The 24,121-nt window shown below is 39.9% G+C and overlaps 1 protein-coding gene across 3 annotated transcripts in view; it reads left to right on the plus strand.

Moving 5' to 3' along the window:
- Positions 1-24,121, plus strand: part of schip1 (schwannomin interacting protein 1) — a 393,999-nt gene that overhangs the window by 131,388 nt on the left and 238,490 nt on the right. For all 3 annotated transcript variants that reach the window (XM_041801639.1, XM_041801622.1, XM_041801630.1), the window contains 3 exons: positions 1,016-1,080; positions 1,283-1,348; positions 6,060-6,195. In XM_041801639.1, coding sequence (XP_041657573.1) covers positions 1,290-1,348; positions 6,060-6,195 — 195 coding nt within the window. In that variant the 5' untranslated portion in view covers positions 1,016-1,080; positions 1,283-1,289. The remainder of the gene's footprint in view (positions 1-1,015; positions 1,081-1,282; positions 1,349-6,059; positions 6,196-24,121) is intronic.

Below are 24,121 nucleotides of genomic sequence, written 5' to 3' on the forward strand. Positions count from 1 at the left end.
GAACAATTCAGTAAGACAGTCCTTTAACTGGATACATATGCATATATGTGCTTATTTACACTTCAAAGGATACTTTTCTAAGACCCCTTCATAGTTATTAATGGTGCAGCATATATATCGCTTTATGATGAATATTAAACAGCTGAAATGCCAAGTAACCACTGCAGTACAGCCATTTTTCTTAGTGAATCTAATAGATGCAATATATATCCAAGTGTGGCTCTCTTTATAGGCCGATCTGCCATCTAATAGATGCTATATATTCTCTCATGCATACTTCATTATGCTGTAATGGTGCAATCAAGTAAAAAGTCAACTAAAGGTGCAGGTTTTACTGTAAAAAACATGCACTTTCTCACACACCGTGATGTAGCCTGTAGCTGCTCAGTGCCCTGATGTGACCCTCTTGGCTCATCAGGAAGAAACTGCTCCACTTAAACTTTGTTGCTCCCTTGTAATTGAATTAGTCTGCTCAATTATGTAGAGGCAGGCCTGTCCTCATTACACAGCACTATTAAAGCAGGAGGAAGGAGCCGACGGGGAGGAGAGCAGCAGGCAGGGAGCGGAGCTAAAAGTGGTTTTAGTGGAAGTTTCATCGCCCTAATCTCCCAACGTGTTGGCCACATCTGTACAACAACTGTGCTGTACTTCATGAATTATGTCCTCCTCTCTCACTCTCTCTGTGTTTGACTTTCCTCATTTGCTCCCTCTCTTTGCTTCTGGGCCAAATGCCTGGGAAATGCTGAAGCAGCAATTTGGCCGAGTTCCTCCAAAGCTTACTTCACTAACTTTACAAGAAAATGTCTAACAGAGCCAAAATGGTGCCAAACCACTTGCTGCCGGTGCTCCTGAGCCAGAACACAGTTATCACATCTCCTTAACACTCCTTCATATTCAGACACAAACTTAAGGGATCTTTTCATTCTGCAAATACTTATCCCTCTTTGAGCGCCACATATCTTAAATCATAATTGTCATGTTTTCTTATTCCTGTGTCTTTGTTTCTTTTTTGTAGGAGCAGCTGAAGAGCCTCCAGAGTGGCTTCAAGCATGTTAATGGTGGAGGTTTCCAGCTGCGGAGGTGGGTTTACACACGCACTAATCCACATAATCCACATTGCAATCACAACACATACACAGAATGAGCAGCCATGACTTGTGCAACCATAAACACCCATTTCTCTGCAGATGGGACCTAAACATAGCAAGTTAATTAAAGATTAACTCTGTAGGGATTAGTATGTAATGTTCTCTTCACCCTTTCCTCTTCTCTCCTGATTCAGTCTGACTATGGACCTGGACAACAACATCAATATAAACATGCCAGCAGATGAGACCAAGGTGTTAATGTGAGTATACCTTCAATTTAAGACATGAAAGGAATGATTGTAGGCACTTTATTACACACAGTTGGCTTGGTTGAATATGGAAAACTGCCTCTCTGGCCACACATGCACAAAACACCTGAAAATTACTAATTTTTTGAGGATAAGCTTCATGCATAAGCGCTAATTACTAAATGCTATCCTCCGACTTAATGCAGAATGTTTTCTGCAGCCCTTTGGTAAAATTTCCATTTATAACCGGGAGAGCCAATGAAGGAATTCAGTGGAAAATATTCAGGAAGTTTCATTGCATTTGAGCGGGAAAATTTAGTCATGCAACCCATTGACTAGGTGTGAATCAGATTTGTATTCTTTTCTGCTTTCTATTATGGATTTGGTAATGATTAAAAGGGCGTAAGTCAATATAGCGCTCTCTAACTGTCTGACTACTCAACCAAAGGTCACACCTACCATTCACACCCCACAATCATACACTGATGCCAACAGCTTGTAAAGTGGCTATCAGTGGCCATTTATATGCATTCATACGCAATCACATGCCAGCAGCAGTGGAAGCAAATAGAGGTTAAATGTCTTGCCTTACGGACACCTCAGACATGTGTCTGCAAGAGCTGGGGATTGAACCTTAGGCTTTCCAGTTAAACACTTAAAGCCTGAAAACACAAATGATAGCCAGAAAATTCTCATTTTTTGGAAATGTTTATTTAACTTTCTCCTGAATTGAAAAAAAAATATCAAAATTTCCATAAAATTCAACAAATATATTTTTTAGTATCTCATTTTATTTATTAGGTGATTTTGGTAACTTATTGAGTATATTGATTAAATAGAGGTATCATAAAAGTATGAATCAAATATGATACAACTGGCGTTAAGGGGTTAAGAAATTAAAAACTACCCACTGAGCCACACTTGCCCCCCCCCAAGATGATGTATTTACAACTTGCTGTTGATCCTTAATATATGGTCAATAGTACATGGAATTTATAGAAAGCCACAACTTATCAAAGCAGACCAGGGGCAGGAGTAGGACTTATTTTTAGCCCTTGAGTTATTTAATTGTTACACTCAACAACATAAACACTAACTGAACCTTAACATCCCTCTCTAATGGCCATGTTTGGTGGTGTTGCTCATCTTCACTCTTACTGTAAGCAGTAAACTGGGTGAGGTGCTTCAGCTGCTGCAGAGGGTGTTCATGACAATTTTTCATATTCAATTCTAGCTGTTACATATTTTGCATAGAACTTATCACTATATAGAATAGAATTTGTATATATATATATATATATATATATATATATATAGCTATATAGCATCAAACAATTCACTGAATGTATTTATGAGCTTGGATTGCATGTTATGTTGTCTTTTGTGTTGCATATGTGGCACTACAAGCTTACCTGTGTCATCTACATCTGGCCTGTTTACATCAGGCTAAGAGCTTTGCATTTAGCTTCGTCAGCCTCTAAAGCAGGGCTGTCCAATTTGGGGCCCGTGGGCCAACTTTGGCCCACGATTGATTATTTTTGTCCCGCTGCCCATGTTCAATTTTTGATTTTTTTTTTTTTTAATTATTTTCCCACTGCCAGCATTCTAGATATTTCTTTCAATATTTACTTATTGTTGCACTTCGTCTCCTGACCACAAATTAACATTGTGTTGCATTAGGTGTAGGGTGGTGATAAGAGAAAGTTTAAAAATAGTTGGGAACATGAGTACTTTTTTACTGAAATTGATTTCAAGGCAGTACGCCTAATTAGTATTTGTGCCATATGGATGTTCAGCAATTTCATGCTGTGTAACACAATAAAGAATAGTGTTATTCATTTTCAAATTACTTTGTATGAGTTATTATTTTGCACAATTATGCTATAGGCATATTTAATTTCATGCACTGCAACATGAATGTTTAGTTTTGGCCCACGACCCTCCACCTGGATTCATTTTTGGCCCTTCACTGAAAAGAATTTGGGCATCCCTGCTCTAAAGTATTCAGGTAATTTGCAGCCCAAAATCCAACCCGGCCCATTGGTTTTCCAGATTAGCCAGTCTGGGGCTGCATCAAACTTAGGGAATATGTTTTTGTATGTCTGTTTGTATGTCCTGGCCATTCTTGTGTACAAGATACCTTAAGACCACTTTGAGGGATTTTATTCAAATTCAGTTTCATCTCTGGCTCAAGGATGAACTGATTACACTCCGAGGTCATAGGCCAAAGGTCAGATTAATCTGGCCTCATATCTACTTGTGAACATAGTATCTTTGCAAAAATGTTTCAAGTATGAACTGGTTTGATTCTGGAGGTCGTACAGCAGGATCATTTGGCCACATGTTCATTCCTTACTAGAGAACACAAATGCCTTCAGTGATTTCTTCAAACTTTGTTCTCACAGGAATGTTCTAATTAAATTTTGGGGATACTAGGGCAGGTCCCTGTGACCTCAAGCATATGCACACATTATTTCATGAATGCACTTAGTGGTATTTGTGAAATTTGGCACAAACCTACACTTTGACTTGACGTTGAACTTAAGGGTCACTTCAGCCTTACAACCATATGAAGTTGCAGTGACCTTGTACTACATTGAGGCCTCACTGAAACCTTTTAGGGGCTTTATTGTCCTCATGATTGTGAGTACATATGAGCAATTTCAGTTTGTTTTTATTGCTCTAGACTCATGTCAACATAGGAGACATACAACTGAACACCAATTATAGTTATCAAGGCTGCAGAGGCATTCAACTGCCTGATATTTATGACAACAGGTCCTTGTACTCCTTCTCCATCTGACAAGAAAACATCCCCAACTGTGAGGTTTGTATGTGAACAGAAAACTCAGGAAGATGTCAGGGGTTGTCTGTCTTATAATTCTCAAGAAATCTTAAGTAGTTTATGTGTGAAAAAGTCTTTATATTTCATATTTATTATTCAGCCCCTTCTTTTTAGTCAGTAGTTTCAACTAAGAAAGAAAAAAGTACATTTTATTTTGCCATATCCGAGGCTCAACCCCATCAACACCCCTTTTGCAGGTTCCTTTAGCAATAGGACATCCCAGTTCTTATTTGAATGGGTGAAGTGCTAGGGCTTCATGCAGTGGTGTGTGACGTAGTGGGTATACTCTTAGTTTATATACTCTTTACAGGGTTTACTCTTTATTTTGAAGTGTATACCCGAAGTGCACCACTGTCTACATGGCCCTTCAAACTCAGATTTTTCTGAGGCAACCAAGTGTTTGGGAAATCTCCCAAAATCCGAAGATTGTATCATATTATACTTTAATATTGTTTGGCCAACTGCTGAAAGCATCCCAACAGTATGATGCTTCCACCACTGTGCTTCGCAGTGAGGATGATGTGTTTGGGGTCCACCAAACAAACTCATAAGACCAAATTACTTTCTTCCACTTGCACATGGAGTCTCCCACATGCTTTTGGATACTAGTTGAGATTTAATGAGTTTTCTTCGACAGTGGCTTTCTCTTTGCAACTCTACCATAAAACTTTGACTGTTGAAGAACCATGGCAACAGTTGTTGTATGCAGAGTCTCTCTCATCTCAGCTGCTGAAGCTTGTAACTCCTTCAGAGTAGTCATAGGTGTCTTGATGTAGGGCTGAGCAATAATGGCAAAAACCAAAATCACAATTAATTGAACTTTTTACCTCGATTATGATTAATGAATGATTATTCCACCCCCAACCTCTGACTCTGTTTGTTCTGTAAATATTTGTATAGTTTTAAAAACAAGCAACTGAAAGGAACAGGTTAGGATTAACAATTTTTTGTTATTTATTGAAGCATTTGAAATCAAAACACACATCAGCTGAAATGAAAATGTTTTTCATAAAAAGTCAAATTTTACCAAGGAAAGAGGAAAAATTGAAATAATTGACATGGCAGGTTTAGAGTCAGTTAGAGGCTCTGAAGGTTTCGATTATTTTTCCAATAATTGCCCAGCTCTATCTTGGTGGCCTCTTGCACTAGTTTACTTCTTGTATGGATGCTCAGTTCATGGACGGCCTGATCCAGGCAGATTTACACATGTGCCATATTCCTTTCATTTCTTGATGATAGATTTAAGTGAACTCCATGGGATGTTCAGTGTCTTGGATATTTTTTGTTTTCATCCCCTGACTTATCCTTTTGAATAACATTTGCTCCGAGTTGCTTGAAGTGTTCTTTTGTCTTCATGGTGTAATGATAGCCAGGAATACTGATTAACCTGTGATTGGACCTTCCAGACACACACGTCTTTATGCTACAATCACTTAAGCTACATTCACTGCACTCAGGTGATCCCCTTTTCACTAACTGTGAGACTACCAGCACCAGTTGGTTAGGCCATTGTTGAATCAGGTCAGCCACTTTAAACATGGTGAACATTTTAGCAATCACTCATTTTACATTATAGATTTTTATTTGGTTTTACTTTGTAGAAATCTGTTTTCACTTTGATATTAAAAAGTTTTTTTTTCTTTTTTGAAAAGAAAAGAAATTATATTGACTATTGCTGATTTATAAAATCAATGACAGGGTAAACATCCAAGGGGATGAATACTTCTTATAGGACTAATTCTAAACTGCTTAAGAAACATTTTCTGTGTTACTCCCTTTAATTAAAAATGTTGGCAGATCTGACGTTCATTATATCTTTAACTTCAGCCATCTCTTTTTGCTGAAATCTTTACCTTGTCTCGTCATCTCTGCATGCAGCATCCAGCGGGCCTGGCGTGACTTCCTCCAGAGGCAGGAAGTGGAGAAGAGGAGCCCTTCCCCACCGTCCCTTTCGTCCTCGGATAAGATGAGCATGTCTATCAGCATGACGACCCTGTCAGACGGCAGCACACCTGTAAGTAAGGTCTATGTTTAATCTACAGTACATGTTCAACACTTTGAACATTGTGGTGAAACATTTGCTTTCCTAATGAACACTGAACACAATGATTGATGATGGACTCATGCTGGCTGTTGTTGTCGCTTTTTGATATGGGTCTCTTAAATTTGGCTTTCATTGCACAGACTTTTTTATACATTTGTTTGGTTGATATGTTAAGGGCATTAAGAGTGACGTGCTGCTCTGTTTTGAAAATATGGGACATTGAATGTAGTCCCATTCCTGTCCAGTAGGGGGTAGCATCATTCACCTTATTTCTTCAGTATGCAGACTCACTTCAGCCTTTTCTTTGCAAATGAATACAAGGAGTTTTGTGACATCCACACTCTCACACTTACACCCTGAGCATTGAAATCAGTGGGACAGCAATTCTCATTCAGCACATCCTCTCTTCATTTAACCAGACCACAATAAATCCTGGGGATTTTCCTCACTGCGTCTCTTCTGGTCATTATAATTCAATCCTGACGTCTTCTGCAGCCCTCTGCCTGAATAGCAAGTGTGTGTACACTTCTCTGCTAATCTCCGAGCCTGGAGTCAACAGGCGGGGTTAAATCTCCGAGACGGCTGGGAGAGTTGTGTGTATGAGCACACTTAGGTGGTACTTGTCCACTCAATTGCTACAGAGAAAAGCTTTTACACAGAAGAAAACTGTTTGATTTGGATTCATGCGGATAAAAAGCAGGTCAGAGGGGTTTGAAGTGGAGGGAATTCAAAGTGTGCTCTCTCCACAGTTGTTAGTTTTACAATAACTTGTGATGTGAGCAGCTGGAGGAGAGTTTATCAGGCCAGGAAGGTTGTGGATGAAGCCATCAAGAATTCTATACACACACGCTGATAGTAAATGTTGGTTGTGTTTGAGATCCTTTGGGATGGCGAGGAAATGCTTAGCTCAGTGACTCTCAGGCCAGATGATCATCACAGAGAGAAAGCGAGCGTGTGTGTGTGTGTGTGTGGGGAGGTTTTTATGTGTGTGACTCCCTAAGGTCACGGGAGATAGAGAGGAACAGCAGCAAGGAAAGGAAGATGAAAAACAGATGTTGGTTCACTGGTTGAATGTGCTGACGCTGTAGATCCGCCATCCTCTGTGGGGAAACGAAGGCTCAGCCTCTCTTCTTGTATGACTTCATGTTTTATTTTTTCACCTGATTGATTGGAACATGCTCCTATATTTTCTTAACTCTGTCTCTTTTTATACGCTCTCTTTTTTTCTCCTGTTATGGGATTGCCTTATCTCTAAAGTGATGCATTTGGTGGATTTGACAGCTCCATCCTTGTTTGAATTTCTAACAGTGTGCTTTCTGTTGACCCAGCAATACTTTCTCTTTATACAACGGGGTCTTTACAATCACATGCACAAGGAAGAAGACACAGTGATATAGCAGCCATCTCTAAAGTGATTGAATTTGTAACCTTTGTGCTTGTAACATCAGTCTTTGAAAAAAGACTGTAGCATGACACCACAGAGAATGAGTGTGTAGCTGTGTCTTTTTTATGTTTCATATAGACAGTATGGTAAGACGGTAAAGAAACAGCTGCCTAGAAGTGAAGCCAAAATATTTAGAGCTCTCTCTGCCAACTGGTTGCAGTACAGGTCATCAACCCAGCCTGCTCCAGGCTAACAGATGGGGCAAACTGAAAGCATGCCAAATACGTTTTTGTCACACCTGGATTCTGTTGGCTTATAAGTTAGCAAATAGGCTAGCTAATAACAAGAATTATTTTTTTATGATGTTAAAGAGTAGATGTAACATCATGATTAACAGCTCTGTTGGAAAATAAAGCTCCATACAGTGTCCACTACAAACAGGATAGTTCCAGGCCAAGCATTATATTATCATTTTGCAGTTACAGTGGTGATGTAAACATGTGCAGTAGTCACATTACAGGACCTTTGATTGTAGTCTCATGACCTGAGCACATCATTTTGCCACTTCTGAGCCCTTGGTTGCAAACAAAAATACAAAATGTTCTTGCTTTCATGACTGGTCTTCATTAGCGCTCTGAGAATGACACTGACTTAAACGTTTAAAACAAATTTTGTAGCCACTTATTTTTTCTCCTCTTGCAGCCTACCATTTTGCTGTTCTAATAACCCAATCCATGCCTTTGTAGCCCTAATGGGGGCTTTTCTAGCCAGCCTGGAACCTAGGTGTCTTTCTGGAGTCAGTAAAGATTAAATCCACACCAGTAAATCTGACATTGAACTTTTTAAAAAATCATTTTAAATCCATTTTTGATCATTTCTGCTGCTAGCTAATGCTACCCACCCTATTGTTTTGCCAAATGGGCCGTGGAAACCAGTGGCAGGTTGTTCTGTCATCCTGTCATGCTTTGCCAAACTGTACATGTCTTTACTCAAAGAAAGAGAGACAGTGGCTGTGATGTGGCCCTCTGTGTCCCTGCAGACAGGAACTGCTTTGAATCATGGCAAAAACAGAAGCAAAACAAATAAAAGCACAAGGACTTTTTTGTAAATATGTGAATATTTTAGAGAGTTTTTGTCACAGACTGATTATTTTATCACTTTTTCCCCCAAGAAAAGAGGGAACACGTTTGTGTAAAAGAAGTGCCTTCATTATTATTGTTTACTGTGTGTCACACATAAGCATCTTTTTAATTTCTGTTTAGTTTTTTCTTTTGTTTTTATAGTCCCAGACAACAAGTCCAGGCAAGACAAAATGGTTGAAAAAAATAACTAATGGCTCAGAGGGTTTAAGTCTGTCTGATATCACCTTATTCAGAGAACTGAGGACAGTGCAGCACTGTCTATGTTTCCCCTGTATGTAGGTTCAGGTACTGCCATCACAGGTACACCACCATGATGCTCTTTACTTTGTAGCTGCAGGTGTGCATTGCAGTATGTGAGCATCACAGCAGCTTGAAACAAAGAGCTTTAATTCTAAATTACACTTCTGATCACTTCTGACGCTGATCAGGTCTTCTAAAGTTCTCAACATAGCGTAGAATAGTTACAGCTTGTGAAACCATTGGTCCATAAATAGAATTCAACAGCAACCTTCATTATCATTACAGCTACATAGTTATTTGAATGATGTTTTAAAAACATAAAAAAAAAGTTTGACAGTATGGAGTTTTTTATTTTTATGCTACTTGTTAGCTTGCTGTTGAGCTCCCCTTTTGCTGCAGTGCATTATGGGGCAATTTACTACGATTCATGTGGTCCTGTTTCAAACTTAATACTTTTGGCCAATATAGTGTGAATCTGGGGATGTCTGGCACACAAGAATGGATGACTCATACTACATACTGAGCATTAAATTACGTCACCATTGCAGTACATCATTGCCCTTTTTGGAAGTATCTTGGCATTACTTTTGTACAGTAGAAGGAGACGTCACGTGTTGTCCATATTAGTTTATATTCAGTGGTCTATAAGCATCAAATTCCTTATTTGGTATGATTTTAAGAGTGGTAGGTGTAATATATACTCTTAGACAAAGTTGGCACGGGACTCTTTATTCCTCAAACGATCTTTAACTCTGTATCTCAGTCAATGCCATAGCATTCCTGCAAAATAGAGCCTCTCTGGATATCTCTCTTTATGATCGATCCCTGTGCTCCATAGCAACACCAAAGAATGGAGGCAGAAATTATAGGTTTCATTAAAAAGGAACCTAACAAAACTCTGCCTTTTATGCCCAGATATGAATCAGCTGTCTGAATTTTATTGTTTCATAATACTGTACGGCATCAACACACAACATCCCCAGCCACACATGCACGCACCCAAGGGAGAGGAAGCACACACAAACACACACCCGAAGACACAGGCACAGACCACTACAGCTTTAATTTCAGACTGTCTAGATGATAGATGTCTTTTTATAACCAGACATCAATCAATACTGTTTGGGGACCGGCTGTGTGTTTTTCTTGCAGGATTGGCACTAAATTACCTGAGAAATGAGGTAGAAAACAAATATACAGAGGAGATCTTAACCCGCACGAGATGTTTAATTTAGAATATTGAATTTATTAAGCTGTTTAATCCTATTTTTCAGAATAAATGCAGAGTTTATTTGCTCTGATTATTTATGTTCTGTGTGTCCTGGATTTTGGGTGTGGGAGCTGTCCACTGCTGTGGTGCTGAAATGTGATTTGGATGCGGTAGCAGAAGTTAGACACTAGAGGGAGATCCTGCACCAGTGTTTTGTGTTGGGTTTTTCCCTTTCTTTGGCGTGAACAGACCAGATGTTTACATTTTCTGACAGGTACAACATCAAGATCTCAACGTATACACCGCTTTTGTCATGTTTTTGACTTTTATAAGTATTTGTGCTATATTTCTAGTTAAAGGTGCAGCATGCTGATGAAAATATTGTCTTTGGTGCCATGCCAGCTTAACAAGGGTATGATAAAGAGACAAGATATATGCAAATTTGTGTGTGTTTTGGCTGGTGAAGGGCACACGGGGGCAGGTTAGTCCATCTGGCCTGCTAAGGTGCTCTGAGACCGGGCCAAAACAGAGCAGCACTGCCTTCCCTCATCTGCCAGCTGTCACAATTCCCTGTCCCTGCCCTCTCCATCGATGCTCTCTTAATGCCCCTTCTATCTTTTCCTGTCATGTCATGGTTTATTTCTGCCTTTGATTTGCATATTTAATGTGTTTCTCCATTCCTCGGCCCTTTCTTTAAGCTCTCCTTTGTCACGTTTGGCTCTCAGTCTCTGTTTCACCCACCTGCTGTTCTCTTGGCTTTATCAGGTCACACAGCTGCAGAAACAGCCACACAAGCCTGGCAGGAGAGATAAAAGAGGTTAGGCAAAGTTTGGGGCATATTTGTAGAGTAACTGTACAGTATGTGTGCTCTTTATGTGCAGTGCAAGTATAAATACATAGACCCCCGCAGAGATAAGAGGCATTCAGCAGTGTTGCGCTGCCTTTCCAGGGTCTGCAGGTTGACTTTAAGGTCTGCTGTGAGTTTCCCTGAAATAACCCACTGACTTTTTCAGCGACTGGCTCAAATTCATCATCACACAAAAGCATTAGAGCTTCAGCAGATTACTAAGCCGGCAGTCAGCACGCATCATACCCCTGTGTCAAAGCATTTAACCCCTCACTTTCATTTTCACCCATTTAATCCAATGCAGGGTGCAAATAGTCCTGTCACCGAGCTCGCATAATTTGAATCTCCGAAGCCTTTTTTTTATTCACAGCACAAGACGACCTTTCATTACTCTAGATGGAAGAGAGCAGGAAAGGTCACATATTGTATCACCCCAGTAGAATGGTTATTACACCAAGGCCTGAGCATTGTTATTGTATGAATGGGCCCCCTCAGGCTCTCTGTACCCCCATTCTGTTTCTATTTACTCCAGATTAACCTCATGGCAGACAAAGGCAGCTCACCAGTCTTTATTTGGTCAACCACTGGGAGAGAAAAATGCTTTTTTTCTACTGGTTTGATGTCTTTGTTTTAAATTATTGGGCTTACATCAGGGCGAAATCTCAACAAAAACAAGTCAAGTTAGGTTATAGATGGAAAGAGAAACCACAGAGCAGATCTAAAATTCTTTGCTGTAGTAAACATCCATGCCATTCAGTAAAAGATCATTATTATTGCAGTAGTTGTAAAATATATATGAGAAGCCAATTTACCCTTTCAGACATGAAACATAAAATATATATACTGTGCAGCAGCCTCCTTAGGACCCCCCTATCTTGTAGTCACACAACATATATCATCAATGGAGACAGTATCACAGTAACCTCCCATTTCATTGATGAGTTGTTTTGGCTGACTGTTACACTTAAATTGATACTGATGCACATATGAACTGCTATGCAAAGAAGACTCTTAGCAAGAATGATATTTTCTACTAAGTTCTTCTTGGAATGACTGCTAGGAGGGAAGTGTCAGACAAAGTGGATTACAGCACAGTGATGATCAGCCTTTTTGTTTCACATTTTCCATGGCAAACAGTTCAGTTAGTGATACATTCAACTGTTGCAAGTAAAGCAGGGGGAGATTATTATGTGGTTGAAAGCAACACTGACATACTCTGAATGAACAAAAGTATTTGTCCACCCCTGTCAGACCTGCTCCTACAGGTGTATTAAATCAAGTACCCAGCCATGCAGCCTCTGCTTGCAAACAGTAGTGATACAAAAATAAGTTGGTCTGAAGAGCTCACTGACTTGAAGTGTGGTGCTGTGACGGATGCCACCTTTGCAATTAGACATTTTATGAAATGTATGCTGTAATGCTAAATATTCCGCAGTTGACTTTAAGTGATATCATTAGAAAGTGGAAGCATTTAGGAACAACAGCAACTAAGCCATAGAAGACCACATAAAATCCCAGAGGGGTGTCTATGACCGCTAAGATGCATGATGCATGAAAGTCACCAACACTCTGCTGATTCCACAGCTGAAGAGTTCTGAACTTCCACTGGCATTAATGTAAGCGCTAAAACTGTGTGATTGGAGCTTCATCGAATGGATATCCATAGCTGAGCAGCCATCACCAAGTCCTTTGACAAGCATCAGAGTGGTGAAAAACACACCTAGGCTAGACCCCTCCAGTGAAGGCCAATCTTAATGCTTCAGCATACTAAGCAAGCAAAGGCCCTTTTCTGTTCCACATGACTGTGCCCCAGTTCACAAAGCAAGGACTATAAAGACATGGTTTGATGAGTTTGGTGTGGGAGAATTTGACTGGCCCACACAGCCCTGACCTCTACCCCAACGAGCACCTTTGGGATGATCTGGAACAGAGATTGCAAGGCAGGCCTTCTCATCCCAGTTTACATACAGGACTAAATTGGCAAAGAAGTAACAAAAACTGTCTTCTTGTGGGCACCAGAACTTAAAAACTGAACAAAGGGAAATAAAGCCAATGGAGAAGTGCTCTCCATTAGCTCTTTTCTTGAGATAAAACATATATAGCTAAAAAACAGCAATTTAAAAATAGCAATTCTGTCACTAATGGCTTTGTTTGCTTATTTGGTTAATGTAGAGTCATCAGCATTCATTTCAGTGTATTTAATAAGCAGCTAAAATCTCCTCACAGGTGCTTTGACTTGCCCTAAGGAGAGGAAATACCCAACAGTGTGCTAATTGTTGTTTGAAGAAACTTTAGATGATTCTAACTCATTACAGTGTCAGCTATCAAGGCAGTGTTCCACTGAACACTGTCACCCCTCCAAGCAGTCCCATTTTCCAGCAGTCTCTCCTCTTCCACTAAAGACATGAGCATCCCTGTGATGATTTATGGTGATTATGCAAATGCAACATAAGGCTTTTGAAATTAACGCTAACCCCCGCTAGTCTCTGTACACTGGAGAATGGGTGTTACTGCAGCCAATGCTTTGACAATCCTGTTACCGTAATACCAGGGACAATGCAGAAAGCCGGGGTCAGGCGATTAAGGATTCCTCTGTATTAGCTCACACGTATAAAAACCTTTCTTCACTTACTGAGGTGCAGACTGATTAAAGAGGCAGCCAACACATGTTCATACTCTTCATTTAGTGCTAGGGAGTGATGCCAGGTACGGATGCGCGCTATATTGACATAATCCCTCATAATCTCTCCCTTAGATATGATGTACTGTCTGCTAGCAGTGCAGTGGTGCTAGGTCCCCACTCTCTCTGCCTGCTGAGTGACAGGCCTGGCAGGATGCAATGTGACACACAAACCAAGGTATTGATTGACAGAATCATTAGTGGCCTCTCACCCCTCCATCGCCTCCATCTGTGGGTAGAGTCTAGATGTAGAAGCTAAAGAACCACATGGGTTTCAAACAATAAAACCATTCCTGCCATTGCAATCCAGCTCTAAGTTACTTAATAATCCTCTAACCCCCTCCAGACATGTGAAGGACATTCATATGACTTTTATAATTATGTATTAAGGAGACGGAGCGTTCACAGCAATAATGTGTGATGGGGGGGGCAGCGAGGTCTGATTCTCTGCTAATCACCTGCCAGCGGCAGTCACGTCCAACACGGGCCCTTTCACACCTGGGACATGTCGTGTCATACACTCTGTGAGGGGTGGAATACACATTACGTCCATGTGTCATGCTTGACTTTGTGTGTATGTGAAGGTGACAGAGAGGATGAAGGTGGAACTAAATGCAAAATGAGTCTTAATTAGTCAAACCACCAGAGCATTTAACTTCATGCATGGGTAAACCGCCAAAGGCCATTCAAAGTATGTTGGCTCCAAAGCTGTTTACTGACATAGAAAAAATATGTTTCTCCTAGTGGCGAACTATAGTGGATAAATACCAGCATAAAACATAAAACATTCACCTTAAATGTTGTTTTAAGTTGTAAAATATGTTATACTTTTGAAAAATCCAAGCTCTGATACCTGTCGCTCTCTTCGTGGTTATACTAATAACCAGACGTATGAGTCTTTAACAGGTGTGTTTTACACATGCTTTTCACTGTCTGATTGTATCAGGGATGAGATTTTTCATCATGAAATTTTAAATTTACCAACTTCATGATGGGACTACATGAATCATGAATATTTACAAAAGTTTGTGAAATGATAAGAATTTCAAAATGTCCACAAACTGAAGAGAGAAATGTTAAGGCTCTGACTGTGGTGTCCCACCTCCTCTTGTAAGACCTCATCCTTATAGATGAGGACAAGATTATTAGACCCCCTATAAAAGTTTCAAGTGCTGTTAAACAAAGCAAATAATTGTCATCACATCATTTTGAAACATCCTAGTTTTATTTTGGATGCTAACCGTATTTTACTTTGCACTCAGAAACAAAATTATCTCACAAAAAGAAAAAAACAAAACACGGTTTTAAATATTAGCCTCCCTTAGAACTGACCTTTTTGATCAGCCATAGCACAAACCACTGCACAAACCATGTGCAATGATGTTCTTTAACTTTGTGATGCTCAAAGCTTCTAAAATCAAGTTAAAACTGAGGGCTGTCTTCACATTTACACACAGTATAGACTCTTTAGTAAGGGTTTGAGCCATCACTGAGAAAACATCATGGCAAAAACAAAAGATATCAGTTTAGACTTGAGAACAAGAATTGTTGATGCTCATAAAGTAGGAAAAGGATCTCCAAAGTTATCACAGTGTGCCAAGAACTGTGGTGGGAATTATAATCAAGAAATTCAAAGAGAGCCACACAGTACAGAACAAGGCTCATCCAGTTGAGAAATACTGCTTACTCACCACATCCACCCCTAACTCCACCCTAAAGCAGAGTACTTTGTTATATTTTCAACAGATTATTTTCCCCTGTGGTAATGTGAACGGACGTCCAGAGCACAACTGGGGTTATGTCAGTCCGCCTTCCTGTCCAATGGTGCCCTCAGGCAGCTTACTTTGCCTTCATTAACTGTTTTTTCCTAAATGTTTTTACATAGAGCTGTATATCTTGTTATCTCAGGGTATCAAAAATGATTTTCTCATCACAATATTAAATTTCAAGATCCTGAAAAACAATTACAGTTGGCTTGTTATCTCTGGTAAACAAGCTTTGATGTGTTGAGATAAAGAGAAGAACAGTCCAAGGTCCCTAGAAAATAACCAAAATGTACTGGCTATGAATTGGATGCTTAAATGACTGGGTGATCAACAGGTGGTACCTGACAATCAAAGAGCAGTAAACAACCAAATTAAAGGAGATGGCATGGGAAAGGGTTAAGTGTTGTGTTACTGTGAAGATATAATTGCAGTGGATTATGAAAAAGAAAGGACAACAACAGAGAGCTTTCTCCTATTTCAGTTTCTGTTTCCAGCTGACAGCAGCTCTTAAGTGATGTCATTCTGCATCTGCATTACCTCTCAGAAACCACAGGGGGTCACTGTTCTGCTTCACTGGAATTGGCAAGCCAAACAGAAAGGGAGTAGTCCAGGTCCAATAAAAACACTGAGTCCAACCTCTCCTCTGGAGGGTATTTCTCTTCTTTTTACATCAATATCAATCTGGATTAAAAAGCCTCGTGTGTGCAGATCCTGAAAATCTGATCCAAATTGTCTAAACTGCAGGGACTCTCGTTGTCTTTTAGAGGACTCTCAGCCAGCAAACACTCGCACTTTTTTCCCTCCACTGATAACGCTCGATGAGGGCCTCCTCTCTCAGAGATAGTAACACATTATCAACCTATTTGTAATTAAAAGCAGAGGTGAGCTGCTGTTCTGTATTTCAGTGGCTTCTCTCTCTCGCTCTGCTGTCTCTACTCATCTTTAGTCCTCCTCTTCTCCTTGAGCCTTTTAATTTCACAACACTTCAATTAAATATTAAAGTGTTTCAGAATGACGTCAGACTTTTGAACAAGCGCCTGGGTTTTTCCAGCCCCTCATCTATTTATATAATTCCTCTTTTTTAAAGTCTTTTTCAGTGTTAGGTTCAGCTAGCTCTGTTGGCTTGACGAGTATGAGTCTTTTGCCAAAAACTACAGGAGAGAAGACAGTAGAGACAGAGATGAATGAATCCTGCTCATTGTTAACAGTGAAGGGTAGAACCCTTCATGGAGCATGAGTCAGATTTGGTTCAATTCTTCGCTCTCCAATGACTGTGCTGGTGATTAAAAGGATGTTCCACTTGACAAAGTTCAATGATGCTTTCTCTGACCTTTAATTTATTCTCACTTTATTGTATGAATAATTAAACTATGTAAAACTAAGGCAATGCATGTTTGGTTGGGCAGTATGGTCTCCTGTAGGTGATGCAAAGGGAATCTTCTCTTCTCTAGGTTTCTTCTTTCATTGTTCATTTCCTGTTCTTCTCCCTTTTCTTTTCCTTTCACTCACACCAAGAGAGCCTTTCCCTTTTCTCCGATCCCCCAACCGCCACCGCCACATTATCACATCGATCTGTACTTGCCCAGCAACCCCGACCATAATTGATCATTAATGTCTGATTGGGGACAGTGGAGGTATGAGGAGCAGCAGATTGAGACAATTACGGGTCATCGCAGCTCTGGAATCTATTGATTGGGTCTTTGCAGGGGTAATCAAGGCCACATTAGACACATTCTGCAAAGTGTCTATCTTTATTCACAGGACGGAGGCAATGTAAGACTTTTATAAGAACTAAAAGTGGATCATTGAGTTGATGGATTCTGGACACAATCCACTGGTGGTAGATCAGATGAGGTTTAACTACACTTCAGTTCTCTCCACATTCACACAGTGATGTAGAGTAACCAAATGACAGAATCAGGTCATTAGCAGGGGTTGTTTTTTCTATGACACTTTTTATCATTATCAGTATGTGTTATGTTTTTATGTTGGATTTTTCATTCTGCAGCATTTAAAACTCATCTGTAATTAGAAAGAATGTTGAGCATTTTTTGTCAATTATCATTGAAAGAAAGCTTGTGTGCTTCATATTTATATTGATATAAACGATTACAAGACAAAAAAAAAACTCCAAGGCTGTGTCTTTCAAACAATTTTAATGTTGACCTCCAAACAAAGGTATGATGCTGAATTGTGTTAACTAGTGTTTTAAAGGTCTATATGATCATGCAGTGAAACAAAGACTTTCCTACTAAACCTGAATTCCAAGTGGCACATAACTCAAGAAAGAATATACCTTTGCTAAATGTCTCTAAATTACACTATTTGCAAACACTGGACATGACATTTTTAGCTTATTTAGAGCAGCCCCCCACTGTGCTGGGCTTTATTTTTAATTTGTATTTATTTAACCTTTATTTAAACAGGAAAACCTTATATGTAGACTAGGGCTGTCAAAGTTGACGCATTAATGTGGATTAATCTATCATCACGATTAATCTGATTAAAAATTTTAACGCAACTAACCCATCTACAGCGCAGAATGACTCAAAATCCCTGAAACGTCTCTGGCAACGCATTTTCGGCAGTTTATCCAAGTAGGGTTACCGTTGAGCATGCCGCCGCGCATGCGCAAATGGGCCATTGATCCGGTAGTGACCAACCAACTCAGTATGGAAGACGCTAAACAGCACATCAGCCCTCTCGATGGAAAATTTGAGTACAAAAAAAAACAAGACGGAAAAGTTGACCAACATAAAGTATTATGCACATTCTGCAGGAAGGAGTTTTCTTTTCACTGAAGCACTTATTATTAGCAATGCAGTGACGTCAGTTAACAAATGCTAAACAGCTAGTATGCTATTTGTGCAAACATTAGCTCTGGATTTTAATGCTAGTAAACATCCTCAGTTATTACAATAACAACAGTTCTAACATGCAAACATATTTTAGAACATATTTTAAAACATATTTAGTTAAACCTAATCTAAATGTTTATGGTGCTTATGCACTTATGTCTCACCTGAATCACCCTGCAGATAGACCTAAACAGGTGAGTTTCCTCTGTTTAAAGTGACACAGAACATCTTAATGAAAAAAAATTAATTAAAAAACACTAGAACTGGCTAAAAATAATCTTGGGCATTGTCTAATTCATACCAATAACCAGGGCTCCACATAAGCATACTACTCAGGTCCAAAAGGAGGTGAATGTTATCCAGAACACTACTCATCCAGCACTCATGCACTGATATTCATAAATCACTTCTTCATTGGGCTGAACTGAACAACAAAAACTTTTCTGTAGCCCATTGATTTTGCTGGTACATACATGTCTGACTGTAGATGTAATGTTTAAAATATCATATGAATAGAGATGTGAAAAAACACTTCATGTTCCTGTGAAAGAATCCCTGCCTTCTCCTTATCGTGCTAGCTCTGACAATGTTTTATTAATAAGGAAATCATCTGTGGTCATGCTCTCAGCCTCACACATTAACTGAAGTATTCACGCTCACACACACACACACCCACAAACACACACACACACCCACACATACTGTACATGCTCAGGAGTAGAATAATTAAAGAGGTAGGGGAAGGTGTAGTGCTATCAATTTTCAGTGACAAGATTTTGCACAAACTGTACACCTCAAAAGCTGAGATGTGTGTGTGTGTGTGACACTGGGTGCAAAAGAACAGCCTGCAGCACTGTGCATATGCAGCCTCATTTACCAGATTCCACTCCTCCATTATCAGCAGGATCATTATCCTCTCTGCTCCCTGCCCTCACTTCTGCTGGAACTCAAGGTTGGAAATACTACACCCAGAGAGCTGAAAAATCCTGCACTTATTCTGCACGGTAATGGAAGAAACCAAAAATAGTTCACTGCTAAGTGTGAAAGTGAAGATTTGGGTGCAAAGTTATTTTTTCTGCTGAATTTTATAAAACATTATCAAATAAGAGCAGATGTCAACACTCTGCAATTAAAGCTATATTGTTGACCATTGGTTGCATGTGTCTCAGGGTTTAAATGTGTCTTGGCACAGTACAAATTAACTAGTTTAAGTGGGCCCAATGATTCCCGGCTAACAGAATTTGTTCACCTGCCAGTCAACTCACCTTAACCCAGTTTAGGTTACTCCCCATTACACTGTGCGAAAAAGAACATGAGATATTTATACAAGAACATTTGGGTACCAAGCTGAAAACATGTTTGTCTTCTTCTGTTTAAAATTGGCATTTTATTGTGGGACTTAATGGGGATTTCTTTGCTTTTGAAGACATCCTCAAGTGGACACTTGAGGAAGTGCAATTTTTGCATGTTAGTGTTGGATTCATTTTCAACACCAGAGGTTGCCACATACTTTCAAATTCCACATAATTCATCTGTGCAGCAATCTGCTTGTTTAGCGCACTCCAGAGCAAATTTCACCCTCACTAGCCAATCTTTGCAGTTCCACTGCACATGCTCCTGTCCGTCTCCAGCGCACGCCAGAAGCACTGCTCTGCCGAAGAAGCATGCCAGGTCTATTCTTGGCAGAGGTTACTGCCAAACTGCGCCAATCCACATCGAGCAGATCGGTCTGACAGAAGGAAGAACATGGAAAGAATCCGGTCAACTTCAAAATACAACACAATGCAGGGACTCAATACTGTAAATCTCATCACTTTATCAATGTAATGTCTCATTCTCTGGCTTAAACCGAAGGTCATCATTTGTTCAGAGGTTGACAGAGGTAACATGACACAATAGATGAAGGAATGATAACCTTTTAGGTGGAAATCCACGCATCCTTTCTCAAAAAAACAAAGCTTTTAACTTCCAGACATACTCACCCGTGGTACAAGCAAAGAGCAATCCAAGAATAATATTGAAGTGATCAGCAAATCAACTTCAGAGAGGCAAAGTTATCAGTTGTTTACATACTATTCCTGCTTGAACTTGCGAATCTCGACCTAGTGATATACAGTCTCCTGCTGCTGTGCTCCACATCGCTGCAGAAATGCATCAAGTGGACAGGCGGAGTATGTGGCGTTGAGGGTTAGTGTGCACCAGTGTACCCTGAACACCCCCCAGCTGCCTAAAAGTATCTGTGAGCCTTACTTATTTTGAATACAAATAAATCTGCCAAAAGATAAATGGTCCATTTTTACATAAATATACAATCACTGACCAGTTCATTAGGTATACCAGTCACATGGCAACAACCAATGCATTGAGGCATGTAGACATGGTCAAGATGATGATCTGAAGTTCAAACCGAGCATCAGAAAGGGGAAAAATCTAATTTAAGTGAACCTCAATGTGGCATTATAGTTGGCATCAAAAAAGCTGCTGTGTGTACTTCAAAAACTTCTGATCGAAAGAAATTTTCTTGCACAACTACAGACAAGGACAAATAATTCTACCTCCTTTGAAAATGATTTCCATATTGTTGTTAAACAGAGCAAGGGATTTTTATTCACAGCTTTCCCAAACATCCTAATTTATTTTGCATACTTACATTATTTTACCATGCACATAGACATACAATTATTTAACAAAAAAAAGCTACCAGGATCTAAATAATTAGCCCCCTGTAGAACTGACCTTTGTGATGAGCCATAGCAAAAACCACTGTTGTGCAATGATATTCTTTAACTTTGTAGTGCTCAAAGCTTGAAAATTAAGTTCAAACTGAGGGTTATCTTCACATTTACACACAGTACAAAAACTTCAGTAAGGGTTTTAAGTTGCAGTTGAGAAAGCAGCATGGCAAAAATAAAAGGAATCTGTTTAGACTTGAGAGAAAAAAAAATGTTGATGCTCATAAAGTAGGAGAAGGATCTACAAAGTTATCACAGTGTTTCCAAGTGTCAAGAACTGGAGTGAGAGTTATCAAGAAATTCAAATTGAAAAACACAGTACAGAACAAGCCTTGCAGAGGTATGAAGAGACCTATTTTAAAGACTCTGGCAAGAAAACTAGTGAGAGAGGTGTCTAAAAACCCCAGAAAAACTAAAGACACTAGTGTATGACATAGCCAAGTCTGGAATTGTAGTCTTGAAGTAGGCAAACACTAGAGCACTGCACAGGAATGGACTGAGAAGTTGTAGATCAGGAAAAACTCCACTTCTGTAGAAGAGACATCTTCAAGCCAGAATGATGTATGCTAAGGACAACCGGAAGAAAGATTCTGCATACTGGAAGCGTGTCCTTTGGTCAGACCAAACTAGAGGCTTTGGCCATATCAACATTGTTGATGTTGAAAAAAGAAAGGAGAGGTGTATAACCCAAAGAACACCGTGCCCACAGTGAAACACAGCGCTGGGAGTATTATACTGTGGGGATGCTTCAGTGTGTCTGGAACTGGGAATCTTGTAAAGGGGGAAGGAATCATAAAGAAAAAAGGAATTGTGAAGATTTTGATAGAAAAACTCCAACAGTCAGCAGCAAAACTGGGTCTGGGTCATCGCTTCTAACAAGACACCAACCCAAAACATACCTAACTCCTGGTAATGAACTACCTCCAGAACACCGAAGTGAATGTTATTGACTGGCCTGCACAAAGCCCTGACTTGAATCCCTTCAAGAATCAGTGGGTTGAACTGAAGCCCAAGGTCCATGCCAGAAGACCATCAACTCTGGAGGCGCTTGAGAGATTCACCAAAGAAGAATGGTCTGGGATTCCTCTGGAGAAGTGCTGAAAACTACAACAAACAACTGCAGGCTGTTACCCAGCTAAAAGGAGATGCAGCTGACTATAGCATCAGGGGAGAGAATAATTTAGTCTCTGGTAGTTTTTTGTTTTTTTGTGAAATAATTTTGCTTCTGTGTGCAAAGTAAAAAAAAATGTAAGCAGCCAAAAAAAAACAAACTGGTACACTATATTGCCAAAAGTATTCACTCACCCATCCAAATAATTGAAATCAGGTGTTCCAATCACTTCCATAGCCACAGGTGTATAAAATCAAACACCTAGGCATGCAGACTGTTTCTACAAACATTTGTGAAAGAATGGGTCACTCTCAGGAGCTCAGTGGTTCAAGCGAAGTACTGTGATAGGATGCCATTTGTGCAACAAGTCCAGTCGTGAAATCTTCTTGCTCCTAAATATTCCACAGTCAACTGTCAGTGGTTTTATAATAAAGTGGAAGCCTTTGGGAATGACAGCAACTCAGCAGGCCATGTTAAATGGCGGTCAGCTGATGCTGAGGAGCATAGTGTGCAGAGGTTGCCAACTTTCTGCAGAGTCAATCACTACAGACGTCCAAACTTCATGTGGCCTTCAGATTAGCTCAAGAACAGTGCGTAGAGAGCTTCATGGAATGGGTTTCCATGGCCACATCACCAAGTGCAATGCAAAGAATCGGATGCAGTGGTGTAAAGCACACCGCCCACTGGACTCTAGAGCAGTGGAGACGCGTTCTCTGGAGTGACGAATTGCGCTCCTCCATCTGACAATCTAAAGGACGAGTCTGGGTTTTGCGGTTGCCAGCAGAACGGTACTTGTCTGACTGCATTGTGCCAGGTGTAAAGTTTGGTGGAAGGGGGGATTATGGTGTGGGGTTGTTTAACAGGAGCTGGGCTTGGCCCCCTAGTTCCAGTGAAAGAAACTCTGAATGCTTTAGCATACCAAGAGATTTTGGACAATCCAATAGAACACCTTTGGGATGAATTAGAACGCAGACTGAGAGCCAGGCCTTCTTGTCCAACATCAGTGTGTCACCTCACAAATGCGCTTCTGGAAGAATGGTCAAAATTCCCATAAACACACTCCTAAACCTTTTGGAAAGCCTTCCCAGAAGAGTTGAAGTTGTTAAAGCTGCAAAGGGTGGACCGATGTCATATTAAACCCTATGGATTAAGAATGAGATGTCAGTTAAGTTCATATGTGCGTCAAGGCAGGTGAGCAAATACTTTTGGCAATATAGTGTATGTTTGTGAAAGCTTGGTTAGAAACTATTTGCTCTGTTTAACAGCACTTTGGAAATACTTGGGAGGAAGTGAAGTTTTCATAGGGTGGGTAATAATTTCATCCTCATCTGTATCTCTGGGATTTAGAGAGAATTGTGAAAACAAATATTGATGGCAGGGGTAAGAGGAGAATTAAAAGACTAGTATAAACTCACAAAGGCAATAATAAGTCACATAACTTCAGAAGATCATCTTGACCACGTCTACAGACCTCAGTGCATTAGTCGCTGCCATGTTTTTGGCTGACTACATATTTGTATTTCTAACCAATTAAACAGTTGTACCTGATCAAGTGGTCAGTGAATATATATCACATTGACACTGAACAACAAAGTATAAATAAATAGCAAAAATAAACATGTGAATGCCTTAATAACTTCAAATTTCAGAGGAAAGGAGCCGTAATGAGGATGAGATTGAGGCTGCAGCTCTACTCCAAGTGAATCCCTCATGTTCTTCTTTCCTCTTCTCTGAGTGTGTAGATCTTACTGTTGAGCTTGCAGTTCATTTTAAACATCAAGGTCACGTGTATGTGCTTCTTGTACTCATGTATGGTGACACTATTGTATGTACAAAGGTAAGAATAACGGGGAATGACGCAGGAACGACTGCAATGTCTAAACTGAAGGGAGTTGATTATTTCATTCTTTCAAAAATATTCCTCTC

Source organism: Cheilinus undulatus, linkage group 2, assembly GCF_018320785.1.
Source record: "Cheilinus undulatus linkage group 2, ASM1832078v1, whole genome shotgun sequence".
NCBI classification, from domain to species: domain Eukaryota; kingdom Metazoa; phylum Chordata; class Actinopteri; order Labriformes; family Labridae; genus Cheilinus; species Cheilinus undulatus.